General features: G+C 37.9%; 1 protein-coding gene across 1 annotated transcript in view; it reads right to left on the bottom strand.

Annotated features, from left to right (window-relative positions):
* The window catches only part of PLA2R1 (phospholipase A2 receptor 1), a 44,205-nt gene that overhangs the window by 19,010 nt on the left and 8,073 nt on the right, over positions 1-17,122 (bottom strand). The window contains exons 5-15 of the mRNA XM_050899626.1: positions 16,288-16,401; positions 15,478-15,621; positions 14,278-14,466; positions 12,615-12,772; positions 11,088-11,195; positions 5,993-6,105; positions 3,741-3,910; positions 2,469-2,671; positions 2,044-2,189; positions 1,459-1,543; positions 352-484 (exon numbers count right to left, since the gene is read on the bottom strand). Of these exons, the coding sequence (XP_050755583.1) occupies positions 352-484; positions 1,459-1,543; positions 2,044-2,189; positions 2,469-2,671; positions 3,741-3,910; positions 5,993-6,105; positions 11,088-11,195; positions 12,615-12,772; positions 14,278-14,466; positions 15,478-15,621; positions 16,288-16,401 (1,563 nt within the window). The remainder of the gene's footprint in view (positions 1-351; positions 485-1,458; positions 1,544-2,043; positions 2,190-2,468; positions 2,672-3,740; positions 3,911-5,992; positions 6,106-11,087; positions 11,196-12,614; positions 12,773-14,277; positions 14,467-15,477; positions 15,622-16,287; positions 16,402-17,122) is intronic.

Below are 17,122 nucleotides of genomic sequence, written 5' to 3'. Positions count from 1 at the left end.
CTCGTTCAGGGACAAAAAAAAGGAGTTAAACATGGAATAAAATAAAATAATTGCCACACTTACTAAATGACATTTTTAGTAACCTTTATAAATAAGAACTTTGATTAACTCCTGCTAACTAACTGCTAATCACTGCTATCCATTTTTAAACTGACTGTACATATTAGACCTGTTAATTGGCCAACAAACCCTAATGGCCACATATAGCTTTGCCATGATTTCATGCAGAAGACCAATAAGGAGAACTGAGGATGTGGCTAAAAAGCAGGCTTTTAGATTTTTTTTCTCCTTGTCCCTCCTGAATTGCAAGTAATAGGTATAATAGACAATGTATGTTAGTTAGTATTTCACCTTTTGGTATTTTGCATATCCATTCACGCTTTTCATTGCAGTGTGCTGGAAAGACTGTTCTATTTACTTTGAACACACCGCAGTTTCTTGAGTCATCTTCAACATACTTGCTCTCCAAAAATGAAGATACAACCTGAAAACAGCACATTCATTATTTTTCACCAACAATCCAAGATGAAGCATTTCAAAATCTCATTATGGAGAAAAAGGAAGGATTTGGAGATGTGTGTATGGTAAGAACATCATAAGCAACAACAAGAGGGCCACCTAAATAATGGTGGTAAAATCCAAAAAATAGGGTCCATAATCATGTTCTCTCAATGTCCTGTTCAACTTTCCCATCTTATGTCAGAGTCCTTCTTCGTAAAAATAATTGAATAGCTATGAAACCTAACAATTTTTTGACATGATTAGCAATAGTTGCCCACATCTAACAGCCTTTGCTTTGGTTCAACACATTGCATGATTGAACTTTGCACTTGCATTCTGAAATGACTTAAGTAATGATGGCAGAGCTGGCACTGTTCTTTAAGGCTGAAAACCAATTACAGTTTAAAAACTGACCCTTCTCCAGTTGTTCAATGTTTAAATCCCAGGTACTAACCATTAGTGTGGCATGTGGCACCAACATCTTCAAGGATGCAAAATCAAAAGTGGTATTAAAAAAGGAAAGACTTAGCTCTGAATGCAGGCACGAACCTAACAGTCATAGAACGAATAAAGCATGTAAGCACAGCTCTAAGGCCTTCCAATGTGTGTGCATGTGTATATATGTAAATACGCATATATATACACACACACACGTGTTCACTCTGCATATGGCTGGTCCTGGGCTAAACGTAACATGCTTTGCAGGAAAGCACACATCTGCAAAACTTCATAATCCCACCAAATTCCTTTTGCAGTTGCACAGCCCTTTTGCACAGGCTGCTATTTTAATAGTAGTGTACTATTAATTCTATTGTAACAATTACTTTAAGTGAAGTATTGGACATGAAAACCAAACAGTTTTCCTGGCCAACATTTGCTCACAAGGCTTATTTTTGTGAACTTATGCTCAGCTATGACCTGAAAGGTTACCGGAAGATATAGTATACAGATAGTTACAGGTGTTCTGTCAGACCACTGCCATGTCCCTCCAGAAAGCGGGTTTTTTTTATTAAATCCAATCCAGAACTGTCTTTCTTCTGTCCTATGATGGAAACAAAGAAAATAACATTTCTTATGCACTTTTTCCTTAGCTATTTCAGAAATTATTTTTTAAATAGTGCAAATACCAATATTCACTTCTTCTTGAATTCAATATATCATTCTGTAATACATTTCTTAACTTTTTAGTATCCTTGAGGTAAACTCTGGTTTTCCTACTAAAATGTTAAATTATATTTTTAAAGATGAAAACATTTAAAATAGGATTAAAATTGCCAAACCTCCATTTCAACGGGGAATGTTAACTCACAAGAGTATCACCATGACATTAACAGTTGCTAGACATCTACTACAAAGATCATCTTCAAAAAGAATCACATTATAGTGTTGCTAATACACTTCTTTTCACCGATTTCTAAGTTCATGTTAGAGTAGAGACTTCTTCAGCCACTAGTAAAGAGGATGGAAGAACCTAAATCACAGATTTTTACATGTTAGTATGATCAAGATAAATGTTGTTGGTGTTCAAAAAAATATATTTACCTATCAAAAATTGTATATAATAAATTGTTTAAAAATGTCTCTTCATAGATATGGCTAAAACTAGCAAGATGTGCTCCAAAATCTTGGCATAACGCTTCTGCTTCATCCCATGTTCTTCTCATCAGAACTTTTTCATTGTGAAATATCTGCAATAAAATAAACACTGTCATAGATGTAGTTGATTTTGGAGAGCAGTTGTTTCAGAAACCCATAAAAATCAAATATTATTCGCAGTTTTTCCTACAGTAAAGCCATGTATATTCCAAGTATAGTTCTGATTCTTAAGACATTCACTCACTTTAAAATGCAGTGAAGGATGGTAACAATATTTGTTTGTTGAGTGAAAGAAATAGTGCTTTATCAAAAAATCTTTTAGGAACAGTGTATCCCTAATCAGAAAAATTCAAAGCAAGTTTGTCACATACCTTGTAGCAGCTGAGCAGATTAGCTTCTGACTCCCATCCAAAATAGCAGGAACTCAAATGTTTTTGAAAAGTAAGTTCAGGTTCTTCGTAAGAATTGATTTTTTGCTTGCACAGTGACATTGCTTTGAAGTTCTTACAGCTTTTCACCTCCCAATAACCAATGGGGTGCTGCCCTCGCATAGCCACACATCCTCCAGAATGACCTAGACATGGGAATATGTGTTGAGTATCAGAATAAAGCATTTGAATTTTGTGAATTTTTGGTGAAGTGACTGTTTTATTGGCATCAGGTTCTGGATAAAACCTCAATGAACTTACAAAAGTAGCAAATTCTTTGGTCAGTGACCAGTTTATCAGCCTGTCTTGGCTGACTTGAGCTTGTAAAATGAACCATGACGGTTCCTCTCACAAAATGCAGGAGATGAAATGCAATTTAAAATAGTACTTTTGCAAACTGCAGTAGTAAAGCAATAAATGTAAGAGTCCAAAACTGAGAAGCAATTAGAGAAATGGAATGTCTTTATTATTATGTCTCTATTCTCAGGTATTGCTAAGAGGTTTACGCTTCAAAGGTTGAACAACTATTTCTTTTTTCGTTTTTTGTTTTCTTGAAATGTTTTCCTTTGGATTACTGTAAAACCAAATCAAACAAGCAAACCAAGTATCAGCAAACTAAAGGGGAAGAAGAAGAAGAAACTTCCACACAGTGCTTTTATTGACAGAAATTTATCTAAGGCAATCTCTGCCCTCTTTTTTTCATATAAAATGCAAATTACAAACTCTGACTGTTACTGAATAAAATTCATGACTTCTCTGGGACCTTTTGCTGGGACTCTCAGGAAGCCCTGATGGCCTCCTTGAAAAGGCCATAAAGAAATGTATGACAAACTTCTCACAGAAAAAGAAAAATTTCAGGGATTAGCTGTGTCTGCAAGGAGACCGTGACTGTTAATTTTCCCCCTGCCACACCAGAGGGTGGGAAGAGCAATGCCCAGCATCCTGCCACTACCAGGGAGCCCACGATAACAGCACCTGGGTGGAAAGCTGGGAAGGAAGCTCCGGCTTCTCCACAACTGCCAACTCATCTAACTCAATCCACGGCAGGAAGTTACAGAGCCAACAGAAAATGTAAGCTTATCTCTCTGCTCTCTTGACCAGGCAGGGAGGAAAGGACTGGGACCCTTCAGTCACTGCTAAGCCACTGGTGGCAGGGGGAAGAGAGCGCACTACTCCCCTCCAAGCCATTTCTTTTTTTATCGGCATGTTACTCACGTGGCTGGTACTTGTTCCAGTTTGTGTAGCTCACAGAGCGATTCTTTCCCGCTGTACTTAGCCAAAAGTATTCTCCTGTGTTATTAAGGTCTTGCAATCCTATCCAAAAATAAGTTCTCTCGGATTTTACCATGCTACGGATCATGCTGTTGATAAAAGCTTGTTCAAACCTTAATAAAATAATCAAGACAAAAAGTTTGTTAGAATAAAATAGGTCAATTGGTATTTCAGTGAATAGCTCTCATGAAATGATTTAAATAATGCGAGAAGAGAAAAATATATATGAGGTATTTAATTTTCTTTATAGAATGCTGTGGGGAACTTCAGGCACAAGTCTGCAGCATAAACCACAATTTTTCCTTATTTTTTTTTCAGCATTTGGGCACATAGAAGAAACAGTAGATTAAGATCTTATAAGCTCAATGCTTGAACTACAAGATGCAAAGACAGAATATATTAATGATGCACAAATAAAAACAAGAAACTCCTCGTATGAAGGAGAAAAGATAGCGGTGTCTGAAAAAGCTACAGAAGAAAGAAAAGAAAAAGCTCTGCACAGAAGTATCCTATTGGAACCGGGCACACAAACCAGCGCTAAGAAACCAGAGCTGAAGGACTCAAAGCACTAGCTCATCTGACTACAGAAGGAATCAGTTTTTCCTTCTTTAGTTTCTTTATTAAAGTTATGTGAGAGATTTACACCTTTTTGCAAGTAATAATTGTTGCATATAGTAACCCATTTGTCACTTAAACATAATTTATTCAGATATAATTGGTATAGCATTATACAAAAATGCTTCAGTTTATGAGCACATTTAATCAGCTTCCTATGAAAATACATACAGCAAAGTTAATTCCCAGTTTGATAAAAGACTTACATGACTTCTTGGTTTCACACATTGTGAAAAGAACGGCTAAATACCATAAGGATGACATTAATGTAAAGAACTGAATGTATCTGTAACAGAGAGTGACTGAGAACTTCTATTTAATCTTCATTTCTTCTGCATGTCCTCTTTTTATATCAACTCTCCTTCCCCTACAACCCACTTTTTAATGAATATTTTAGGATCAATACACTGAAAAGTTTTTGTATTTTTCACACCAGAACAACAAACTTCAGCAGTAATTAAAAAACCAAAAAAGCTAAACTAACAACTAGCTTCCTTTGCCACTCCAACATTAGAACTGGGAACTAACACAATAAACAGTGATGGCTACAGCCAGCAAAAATCAAATAAAAAGAAATAAGCAGAAACAGACAGAAGACGTGCTTCCAGGGATGTGCAGCGTGCCCTCAGCTCCCTGTGACGGTTGAGCTGCAAATGCTCAGCTGTGAGAATTCGTCCTTTATCCTCCCCGTAAGGATTACTGTCGTACTGCAGTACAGCGCTGTATGCATCGTGCACAACCCTGAAACTACCTGGCAGGCCAAATTCCCATCGACGTAAATCCTTATATGGGGTAGCCTGTGTTTTCCTAAAATTTCTAGCTATCATTCATCTGATTGCTGGTGGTTACAGTACTTCCCCATCCTAAAGGGAGGGGAGATTTCCTCCTTACGTTTTGGGGTTTTTTTAACAATAAATGCGTGGAGGTTCAAGTATGTATGTAATATATCTATCAATATGTCATAATCTTTAATGGGAATCCAACATATAGGGCAAATCACAAAGAGATCAGAGAAAACCCAAGCATCTGGACATCTGCAGAGGAGAAAGCCTTTGTTGAAGCTGGAATACAGGCAAATAGGAACAAAGCAAGGGAAGAAAGGCCTCAAAAGCTTTCAACATTTACTCTCTTCACCTATTTGCTGAGAACTCATGTAAAATGCATACATAAATAGAAACATTTATAAAAAATTAATTTATTTGGATTAAAATTTTATATATTTTGATTATAAAAATTAAATATATTTTCATTTTTCAGTATAGTTTCCAAATACACTAATAAAGTTTCTTAAAGACGTTACATACCTCTGTAGAAAGCATTTTGTTTAGATTCCTGCATGCTCACATGTGTGCACATTGCTATAAGTGTTTATTAGCCTAACAATTGCTTTTTACTAAATTTATTTTCAATTAAAAAATAAAGCAAAGCGCACCTTTGATTTTAGCCAATGTTAGTAATTATGCTCGCCTCTCACGCAAATATTATTTCATAATCGTAATATCTTTTGCCATGCAACACTTTCTAAAGTTAGAATAGCTCTTGTTAGAGGTATCTTCACGCTGTCTAATAGGATTAACTACCTGTTTGTTACTGATACAAGTGCAGATGGGCAGAAATAACCACTGGAAGCATGTTCAAAACTTCGAGGGGTACTGTCGATTTTGTAACAATATCCACCATGTCTTTCCCATCCCTTAAAAGAAATGAACATTATTTTATAGATTATTAATTATTCTATAGTTGTTAAAAACTTGATCCCCTTTTGTACTTTCTGCCTGACCATCACAGACGTCTCTATAGCCCTTTTCCTTTCTACCGTGGTTCAAGAGTAGTTACCCTCAAGGTCACTGAAAATGTGGGTAAATTCAACAAAAGTTTAAAGTTTAAATCCTCAAACTGTGCAAAAACTGGCTTAACACACACACACACACACACACAATAACACCTTTAATGGGTATGACAAAAATGTGGGCAACAGTTAAGGCACTCTCCTTGCATACTACTTTTGTTTCAATTTTATACTTTGAATCTTGTTTTACTGACTGAGTTTTGGGGAGGTATGCCAGGCCCCTCAGACAGCCATCTCTTTGGCATGAAGCATGTAATAGCACTTGTTGGTTCCCGCCTGTGGTAACTCATTGCTGATATCCAATACCTGAAGTGCAGGGTAAACACTGCCATGTCGGATTCAGTTAAGTTGTTATAAAAAAGGATTACAGCTGCCCTTTGCCTTCAACTGTAAACAGAAATATTTATTCCAGAAATTGCTGGCCTTTCATACAGCAATGCACTCTAGTTATTTACCTTTTCTCAGCTCCCTTTCTCATTTTCAAATAGAACTTCAAAAACCAAAAAATTTTTAAATTAACAATCATCCTACTCTAATAACGCAGAATTAAAACAACACATTTTCATGGTTTATCAGATAAGCCAGAACACTGAGTCAGTGGTCAGCCTGCCTCATTTCTTATTATTATTAATCTTTCATTTCTTATTATTCATCTCTGGGTGTCCAGAAGATGCCACCAGGACTGGTGTGAATTCTGCCTGTGTGACTTCATGTGGCATACCTGCCTGGTCATCCTGCTTGAGTGTTTTAAATAATCAAGAGAATAAAGAGATAATAAACCATCTCTGTCTAAACTTGAAGCCACACACAGACAGGAGAACCGGCCGATCTTGCTTTGCCTCTTCTGTGAGGGAGGTGCTGCTTGCAGGGGAGCTCACACAGCAGCACAACAGGGAGCAAGCACAGCACCCAGGCGGGCACCATCAAACACCACTTGATGGTGACGTTAACAGCAAAAGGAGAAAAAGGGGAAATGGATAAGCTCTTTTTCTGCTATCCATCCTCGGGTACAATAAAATGCACAAGAACATGCCGCAGACCTATTCAGGACAGCAATCAAACGTTATGCACATCCTTCAGTCCTGCTGAATCTGGGGAGGCAAATTTCAGCTTCTAGTTAGGAGTGTGTTTGCTGTCAGGGTAGCTGACAGCTCTGCTGCCTTTTACTATCATCTGCCTTCAGTGCTTGGAAGGCACAGCCCTTCGTATGGCACGAAAGCAAAGAAGCAAAACGAGTTGTAGTATCAACTTCCGTGGCTTCACCTGAGAACAACATGTATGCATTGCTCAAACACTGGCTTTGCAAACAAAAATAAACTGCGTTGAGGCTCTTCCCTATCTCCGTACCAATGAGCTGGGACTTCCCTGTGGGAAAAACGCGTTGGCAGGTGCCAAGGGCTCTGCGGTGCTCGGGGACCCAGCGGGCTCTCGGCAGTCCTGCGCGGGACACAGCAACACTGCTTTCACTTTGATGTGCGCTTAAACTCAGGGAGTGGGGGCTGGAAGAGGGCTAAGTATTGACTAAAAAACCCTCTATGGGGACGCAGGTAAGAAACAGCAAAGTCTGGTTTCCTCCAGATGGAATTCTTGAGTGATAAACGCACTGGTTCGAATCAGGCAAACACAATCATCCTAACTTCTCGGAAATTTTAATTTGGAGCAAATGGCACTGCGTAACCTTCCTCTTAAAGCTTTCTTGGTGCCTAATGACTGGAGAAAAGTAATTTGACACTAATCTTTACTTTAAAAAAACATAACAAAATTGTGGAGTAACTGGAGGCCAGTAAGCTTGCATTGAGGGCAAGCACAGATTGAGAAATTCCAAACTTAAAAGGCTGAGTAACTGATCAATAAAATGGCAGATGGCATTCTGTACAGATAAATATGAAGTGATGCACATGTGGACCTCCCCTGCACCTCCCAATCATTTCATGTATGAAGTCAGGGACAGCTATCTCACTCCCACCGTGCAGGAATGAGATTTGGGGGTTATGATGGTTAAGTTCCACGAAACATCAGCTTAGTCAAAAAGTCAAATTGACCTTAAGAATTGTGAGGAGAGAAAGAACAGAGAAGGTTACTCTGTCCTTTTAAATTCACTTTTTATCCTTTTTTGGAGTTCTGACCCCCAACTTCAGAAAAGGATATTAGAAAAGAAGGGCACCAAGGATGATGAAAAGTATGGAGCTGCTTCCACATAAGCAGTAACTGAGCAGGCTGGGACTCTTCAGCCTGGAAAAAGGAGATGCCTTGGGGAGGGTATGACACAGGCCTACAAAATGGCGAGTGCCATGAAGGTGGGCAACTACTTCAGTACAAGACCTTGGGGACAACAAACAAAGCTAAGCTAGCAGGAGGAAGGTTCAACATGGAAAGAAGGTGGCATTTTTTCATTCAAAGGGTAGTAGATTTATAGATCTCCTCACTAAGTAACATTGTGAATGCAAAGAGTTCACACGAGTTCAAGGGGAAACCGGACAAGCACTTGGAGGGGATACCCAATGCGGGCTGTTAAGATACACAAATCTTAAAAGGCTCAGGAAATCCCCTGAATGGTTGCGGGTCAAGGGAAAACTGGGGGAAGCATTATTCATATTTGCCCTGTCCTGCTCTTCCCCAAACATCACTTGCAGCCATCTGTGGGAGGCAGAACATGGGGCCAAATGGACCCTTACTCTGAGCAGCTGCCCTTCTGCTCTTTACAAGGTTTTGTAGCCTTAACAGCATTCTCTTCTTCAAAGTACAATTCTCTCCTGTTACAACAGCCATAAAGACAAATGTTCGATTTAGTACTATACTGTTATCTTTTGATTCACTAATTAAAGTGTAGAGGACCGGAGAAAGTAACCAGTACAAATACAGTCAGTTCTGCACACAGAAACCTCCAACTCGATTATCAAGCAGCTGACAGCTCCACAACCTGTTTCAAAAGCTGGTTGAAAGAAAATGTTTAAAACTGTTATTTCAGTGTTCGGGAAAACTGCCCAGAGAATCTGACCTTTGCAATAAAATATTTATTCTCAGTAATAGCTTGCTGACTAGGAAAAAAGAATAGTTGACCTGCTAAGGGAAGAAAGTGCTTAGCACTTTTTATGTCTTAGCATGACAGAAGCATAGGGAAAAAAGAGCTCAGGTTTCTGGTAACTTGATATGGACGTATGGCAAAAACTGCAATGAGCAGAACCACAGAAAACGTTAAAGGCTAGTTCATCTGATGCACAAGTCATAAAATCAACATGAGATGAAAGCTCACTAATAACACATAAGACTATAAAGCTTTAGAAAAGCAAACAACTGTGCTCGAGGCCAATGCTCCCTGAGAATCTACTAGCAATCCAACATGAATGACAGTACAAGGTTTACGAAGCAGAAGATCAAATGTGAAAAACACCAATAGATATTCTGTACATTTAAGGTAAGTCAGCAACAGAAAAATGGGAAAGAAAAGGTAAATCTGGATGAAATAAAGACTTAGCCCGGGAAAACTAGGCCAATAACTAGCAACAACATATACATTGAATGTTAAAATAAAGTGAGTTGTCAAGACAAAATGTCTGAAATCAAGTGTAGCTTTGAGTAAGCTTAGTACTGACTTCTTTTGATTAAATGAATATAACTTTTTTCACATTAGAAAGAAAAGGATCTACCGAAACCAAGGGACTATAACAGGGTTCAGCATATGTTTTTACAGGGTATGAAACATCAACAAGGACAAATTTATCCTGAGTAGGAAGTTTGCCAGAGCAGACCAAACTACGTGTGACCAGTGACTCAACCTCTTGAGTCTCGATCCTGTGAGGTACCAGAAGTTGAAGTGCTGTCAAGCTCCTGACTACAACTGGAAGTCCTTATGCTCTGCACATTTTTCACATGGTCAGGACTGTGACAAACCTTTCTCACACTAATAACACACAGAATTCTTCAGTGATGAAATACATTGCTCCAAATGAAAAGCATGCAGTTACCCTAAACTTTTGGAAATGTTAAGCTGGAACCAAGCAGTAACTTCTGCCTCCATAACGGTATGACCAGAACGCTGGATCTGACCACTGTATGTCCGGAGAAAGACTGCATCTGACTCCAAACAGTTCAGTTTCAACCTTCTTATAATTCAACTGAACTGGTTGTGTTTCTTGACTTCTCAAGAAAAAGGACAGGAAATTAAAAAAGAAAAAGAGGTTCACAAAACTCCTCCAGAGTTTTGAATAAAACACAGTCTACAAGTTTGCTCTTTTCACACTGTGAAAAGGAACCGATGGCAAATAAAATCATACTTTAACACATTACCTTTTACTACCAGAATGCAGAGCCTAAAAGCCTGAAAACCTGTTGCAATGTCCTGTTTAGATAGCTGTGGTCCTTTCCATTTGTGTTTGAAAGCAAAAGGAATGCTAATGTACGAGTGGAAGAGTTCACCCTGTGTGTCAGTGAAACTGATTGTTTTTCACCCTGACATTCCATTTCAATGTATGAAAACCATGTGTGGGATGAGGCATCATATAACAGCCATTATTTGCACAGATGGTGGACAAAAGGGTTTTCACTTTTGATCTAGAAAGAAATAGGAACTTGGGTCACAACTGCTGACAACGCAACAAGCCATGAAAGGCATCTTTGGAAAGCTCTTAATCTTACATTAAAATTTAGTTTACATACTTTTAAGGCAAACAGTGAGATTTTTCCTAGCAAAACATGCATGTCTTTAATATAAAGAACTAAAATTACCTATTTACATCCATGTTCCGTAGCTACACTTAGAGGTTTCCTATATAATTCTATTTTATTAGTAAGGCTCTAAAACAAACAAAACCCACAAAACCCCTTACCTCTGGACAACTTGATTCCAGCTCAGGAGAGACAACATTAAATTCCCCTGCTTTTTTGCAAATGTAGAAAGATCTGTCTTCACATTTTTTAACCTTCCAATGCCCCTCCTAAGGGATAAAAAGAGGTATATTTTGTACATACTCATATTTTCATGCATATCTATACACACATTAGATTACACTCCCTCCTCCTATTTTAACTTTTCAGTAAAAAAAAGTGATTTTTCTCACTCTATTCATTTATTTATCCTTAGGTGGACCATTTATTTCTACCAACACTGTCAGCAAGACTTTTCAAATCAATCATATAAAAGGGTTTGTCTCTTTGAATCACTCTTTGGGATGTAGGGCATCTTAATTAACTAACACTATGGCCATACCACAGCACTTACTTTGCAGAACAGATAGGAACTTCCTTCCTATCTGTTATAGTTCTCTGTAAGATTAATCTTTATATTTGAACAGTCCTTACTCAAAATATTACAAAAGTTTGTATGATATAATTTTCAGACATCTATACATACTGGACACGTACCAAAAATAATGCTTGAAGAATTTTATCTTGAACCTCCTTTTGCTTTGCATTTTACATTTTCATTTCTTTGTTTACACTTGCAAACTAAGTAAAATGTGGGTTTGTGTATCTAAAACCCACAATTTTACCAAAGTCCTATTTTCTGCTTCCAGTGGGAACCTGCTTTTCCAGATCACTGTAATTGTCTTGCCTTTGCCATGAGTTAAAGATTGCAACCTGGACCCACTACTGGAGAGACATTAGAAACTCTTTTTGATACAGTTTTCACACTTAGACAAAACATACTTTACCAAAAAAAATGGATTATAGTGCTACTTACGTAAGTCATGTATTAGTGAATTCAAGTACTGTTAATTATAAAAGTAAAGTAAATTTATGACCAAATTATGAAAAAATTGACAGTGCCATGAATACCAATAAGACAGGACATAGTGTTATTTGAACATTACACCCAGTTTTACAACACCTGACTGATTTGGGGTCAATCTTACTGCTGTCAACTTCTATAATTTTATGTAGATCTAGACTACTATCTGTTTTTGAAAGATGCTACATAAAATTTATAGATATTGACAAAAAGATAAAATAGGCACAGCTGACAGTTTTTCAAAACATGAATTTGAAGCTTTCAAGACCAGAACTGATGTATCATAAATTATGATATACACTACTTGGATTTTAAATTATTTTGTCTTTATCAAAATACCTACTCGTATTTGTTCTCTTCCATTTGGCAAGCTTTATGTATGTAACATTTTTTATTGAACATAAGCTTAAAATCTATGATTAATTTTCTGTGCATCAGCGCTGCAAAATGTATTGGTTTCTAAAGGCCACACTGCATTTATCGCAACATGAATATATTAGGAATCAAAAACCAAAGTCATACTACAGGTCATGGTTTAAAAAAGTATGCATAGTGAGAAAATAAATTATTATGAGCTAAAATAAAAGTGTCTGTCTAATTCTTTCAAAAAGAAAAGGAAACTTACAGGTCCTTGTGCTGAAACACAGAGTTGTCCTGTTCTTTGAAAGGTGTTAGGTTCTTGGCTGTGCCAGTTAGAGAATTTTACCGGGGTGCCATCTGACCACTCAAAAACAGCGGAGGTGTTATTACTGTATAACCCAATCCATGTTTCGGTTACATTTTCTGTAAAAGAATAAGTGAGCTCAGATTTTAATGGTGAAGAAATAATGCCTGTTGTTTCTGTAACATCAACACCACCATTAAAAATTATTCATGGGATTTTCATAAGAATTACCTTCTTTCAGGAAAAAAAAAATAGCTGTATACTTTAGGAAACCTTACTGATGAGATAATGTTCTACAGCCCTTGAAGACTAAATTGTTTCAAAAATAGATCAACATACACAATAATATGCTTTGAAACCCTGAAAAATACAAATCAAGAGCATATGCACTTTTCTGAACTGCATGGGGCAGAAAGCCTGATATGGAAGGGAAAGACTTCTTCCTATAATCTTCCATGGCACACTCAGCTTTAGGTTTCTCTGAGTGATGTTTGTAAGTTCCAGGGACAGCACAGTTGCAGCCACGGTGGCTCGCAAACATAGGAAAGACAAGGCTTGCAGTTTGATGTAATGTCTTACTTGACCAGCTACTACAGCCAAAAAAAGTAGACAGCCTTTCAGGCATGTAAGCCCTTCTCCTGAAGAGAAGCCTGAAGCAGATCAGAAACAGAAGCAGCAGACTTTGAAGCTGAATACAAGCTGAGAACAATTACATCTATCCATTACAGCATCTATGGAAATAATGGTATTTAGTATCTATGGAGGGTGTTAACAGAGGTGAGGAAGATGATACAGTAGTTAATCTCCTAAGAGAAAGACAGACAGGACAGCAAAGAGGATGGGTGGTAGGAGGGATGATAATGGGAGATGACGTCCAGTAAATCCAGTGTAACACACCATCCTGCAACCACACCTGATGGGACAGAATTGATAAAACATGTCACTGTGCCCCAGTTCTGGGAAGCTTAAACTTACGGCCAAACGGTGCAGCTCTGCCAGCACACTGATGTCAGCTGGAGGCACAAAATACTCACTTTTCTTTGCTGCTGTTATGACAACAAAAGTCTTGGCGTTGCTGCACCGAACAGCTTTTGTTCATTAAGTTCCTTGTGTAATTATGCTACCTCTTAGGACAATGTGGACTAGCAGAACTCCTTTGATACACCCCGCTGCCATCAAAGGGGACTCTGCCAACATACTAGCAGCAGCAGCAGCAGCAACTTTGCAGTGTGTACAAGGCCAGCTTGAAAGCAGGAGATACTCTGAATTGTTGTTGTTTCTAAGCTCAATTCTTGCATAAGGATGATCACTGAATATTTTGCAACGGTTGCAAGGAACCAGCCAAGAACAAGAAAGGACAAAAGCTAGCATGTTTACTGTGGCCTCACTGTGTTTACTTTGTTGATTCATTTCTTTATTTTAAGTACGGTTATTGGAGAAGGTGATGCTATACATTTTTAAGACTCCTAGAAGGAGCACACATCATGCTTTCTTTTTTTGTAAACATCATTTGGGTCTGCAATGTAATATAGTGCTTAAGTGGCTAACAATGTTCAAGGGCTGCACAAAAGAGCATCACAAAACACTTCAAGAAACACTGCACACTTTAACACCCCAAACTCACCACTTTCAAGCAAGTTAAGGAGCAGCTCTGCATCTGCCATGGAGGATATACTAATGAGCCCGCTATTGTCACTTTGGCATGAGATAAAAGCATCGTTCCAGCTCTTCTCCTCTTTACGAAGTCTGTAGCAGTTGCGATTGTGTGGGTACCAGCCAGAGTCACAACGAGTGGCATAATACTTCCATGTATCTTTTAATTAAGCATACAAAGTTTGTGTATATTAGATAGAATTGCCAAGGTTATGCTTTGTTCGTAATACATTCAGAGCTATTTTTTTAATCTTCAAATGCTGAAAGCAGAGTTGTCCAAGATGACTTAAGGAGGCCAAAACACATGCTCTATGGAACATCACCTACCAAGCAAACTGAAATTTCTCCCACTTTATGATTCAACCATTTGGGCTGCTGAACTAGTGCAAACACACTAATGGATCTGTTACTCAGTTTAAAACATGTTGTATCTCCCTTATTACCTCTGAACCTGATTCAAAGCCAGCTAAAGCTTTTTCAGATGCATTACCTACAAAAAGTTTGGGTAAGTAAGTCCTTTCTCGTTATCTGAAACAAGTAGGGAAACTTTCTTTTTTATCAGGAAGAAGTTGAACCTATGTAAGTTGTTCTTATCAAAACAAAAATTAATGTTCTAAGAAACTCAATTCTGTGTTTAATTTTCCCACAGAATGGGAGTCTGAGGCATTCTATGTACTATATATCCTATATTCATTATATAAACACTTTAAAAAATATATGTACAATGCTTTCTTTGTATATCAAAAGTACAGCATGCCATAAAAATGACTGCAAATTTTGAGCTGCATTTATACAACTTTGTTCTCTGTGGGCCACTGGTTAATTCCATTCGAAGCTGAAAACCTATTTTTAAACTCAAAAGTGTGGCTCTATTGTAATATAAAGAGAATGCGCGTTCTGTGAGCCTCTGATCATGTAAGGAACCAATTAAATGCTACAGATATTAAAATTATTTGTTAGTTTTAAGACTCTCAACATATTTTTCAGGACTGCATTTAAACAGAAGAAAGTGTTATTACATCAGTTAAAGTAAACTGTATTCAATCTAAACTAGCAAACCCACATATTTAGTCCAGCTAAGACTCTGTTCTGCTGACTTTATATTCAGGTGGTTTCCTCTTGTTCTCCTTCCACACCCACAAATAGGATACAGTAACATTGAGAGACTCACCCAGTGTTTCATGCTCTGTCTTATTTAAATATTTTTTGCATACAAAAGGCAATCCAGATTCACATAAATAACTTTGCCAGCCGTACTTCAATTTTGAATTAATCACTGCACAATGATTTTCTCTAAAACGGTTATCAGAGACATCTGCAAACACATTTTTGAGAAGCACAAAATTACAAAAAATCAGTTCTTACTTGTAAAATGGTGTTGTAAGGCTCTCTGCATCTTATTGAATGAATGTATAAACATCCCTGCACACCCAAACTTCTAGTAATATTACACCAATACTATGGACAGCTGAACATTGACCATGATTTATACATGTGTGGCAATCCCTCCTTGGCTGCTGCTATCAGATGAGAGGCTGAAATAAGCTGTAGTGTCTACGTCATACCTGCTGGTGGACAGACCTCAAAATGTAGCAAACCAAGTCACAAAGCTCATGTTAATGTGCTAATGCTAATTAAAGCATGTTAATGTAAACAAATTAAAACTCCTTTCCTCCATGAAACCAGCTAAAGCACAGCTTTTAAACATGCAACTGGAATCTTAAAAACACCTTTAAAAGTAAATGACGAAAGGGCTAGATCATTAATGCTGAACAGATCCATCTCAATTGATGCTACATCCCTAGAAGGGGCTTTTAGCTCATGAATATGAATAAATATTTCTACAAAAAAAAGAAGTACACTTGTTCACTTGATTCACTTTTCAAATGTAGCTGTAGGAACAGCAGCCTTGTATCAAGCTGCAGTTACAGAGAGCGTATAATTACACGGCTATAACATATCCAAGAGGAACATCAAGTACTTGCTCTCCAGTTCACAAACACTAGCGGTGCTCCATCTGACCACTGCCAGCCAGCATCTTCCTCCAGGCGATTCAGGCCCGTCCACAGCATCATGTCTGTGGCATTTAACTGCCCTGAAACAGAAAAAATAAACGAAGTAATACTTCATGCTTTCCCTGTGTTTTAAAATATCTACAGGTATAGATCTGCTGTCCTGACTTGTTACAATAGGAATAAAACAAAACTTCAAATCAGTGTCCAGAAAGTTCAGGCTGTTTTTTCTGTCCTTAGAAAAAGTCTATTACTTTGTTAATCAACACAGAGATGAAAAGGAATAAACTCAGAAGTCTGCGTCCTTCAAAAGCGACTCATCTTGCAAACCCTTCCTGCAGAATTTGTTGCTGACCTTAGAAGTTAAATCTAGAACAAGCAGCTACATAAACGCTGGCCAGTTTCAGCTTTCTGTAAACCAACTTTCAGTCCCTTTACAGCCTGCAGCCATATCAAAAAGCTAATGAAATAATTTTAAAAACTTCCTGTTAGCTTATATCCTGCAATTGAAAATCAGCAATAATGGAAAGCAACGGGCAAGAAACCTGAGGCAGCCTTTTGCATCACAGCTGGATGCGAATGGGTGGTACCCATTCCTCTGCTTGGTCCTCTCCATGCATGCTGAAATACCCACAAAAGCCATGCTGTCAGAAGCCTCTGCAAAATTTGTCTGAGGTGCTTGCTGCACAGGGGAAAGCAAAAGGCTTGTCAGAGAAGCAATACCATCCATTTATGAAAACAGAGTTGCCATTCTTCCCATACAGGACATTTACTTCAAGCCTGCAGAAATGTTCTCGTCATTCA

This window comes from Gymnogyps californianus, chromosome 7 (assembly GCF_018139145.2).
Source record: "Gymnogyps californianus isolate 813 chromosome 7, ASM1813914v2, whole genome shotgun sequence".
Taxonomy (NCBI): Eukaryota; Metazoa; Chordata; class Aves; order Accipitriformes; family Cathartidae; genus Gymnogyps; species Gymnogyps californianus.
The sequence above is the reverse complement of the archived record's forward strand: the minus strand, read 5'-3'. Positions and strand labels throughout refer to the sequence as shown.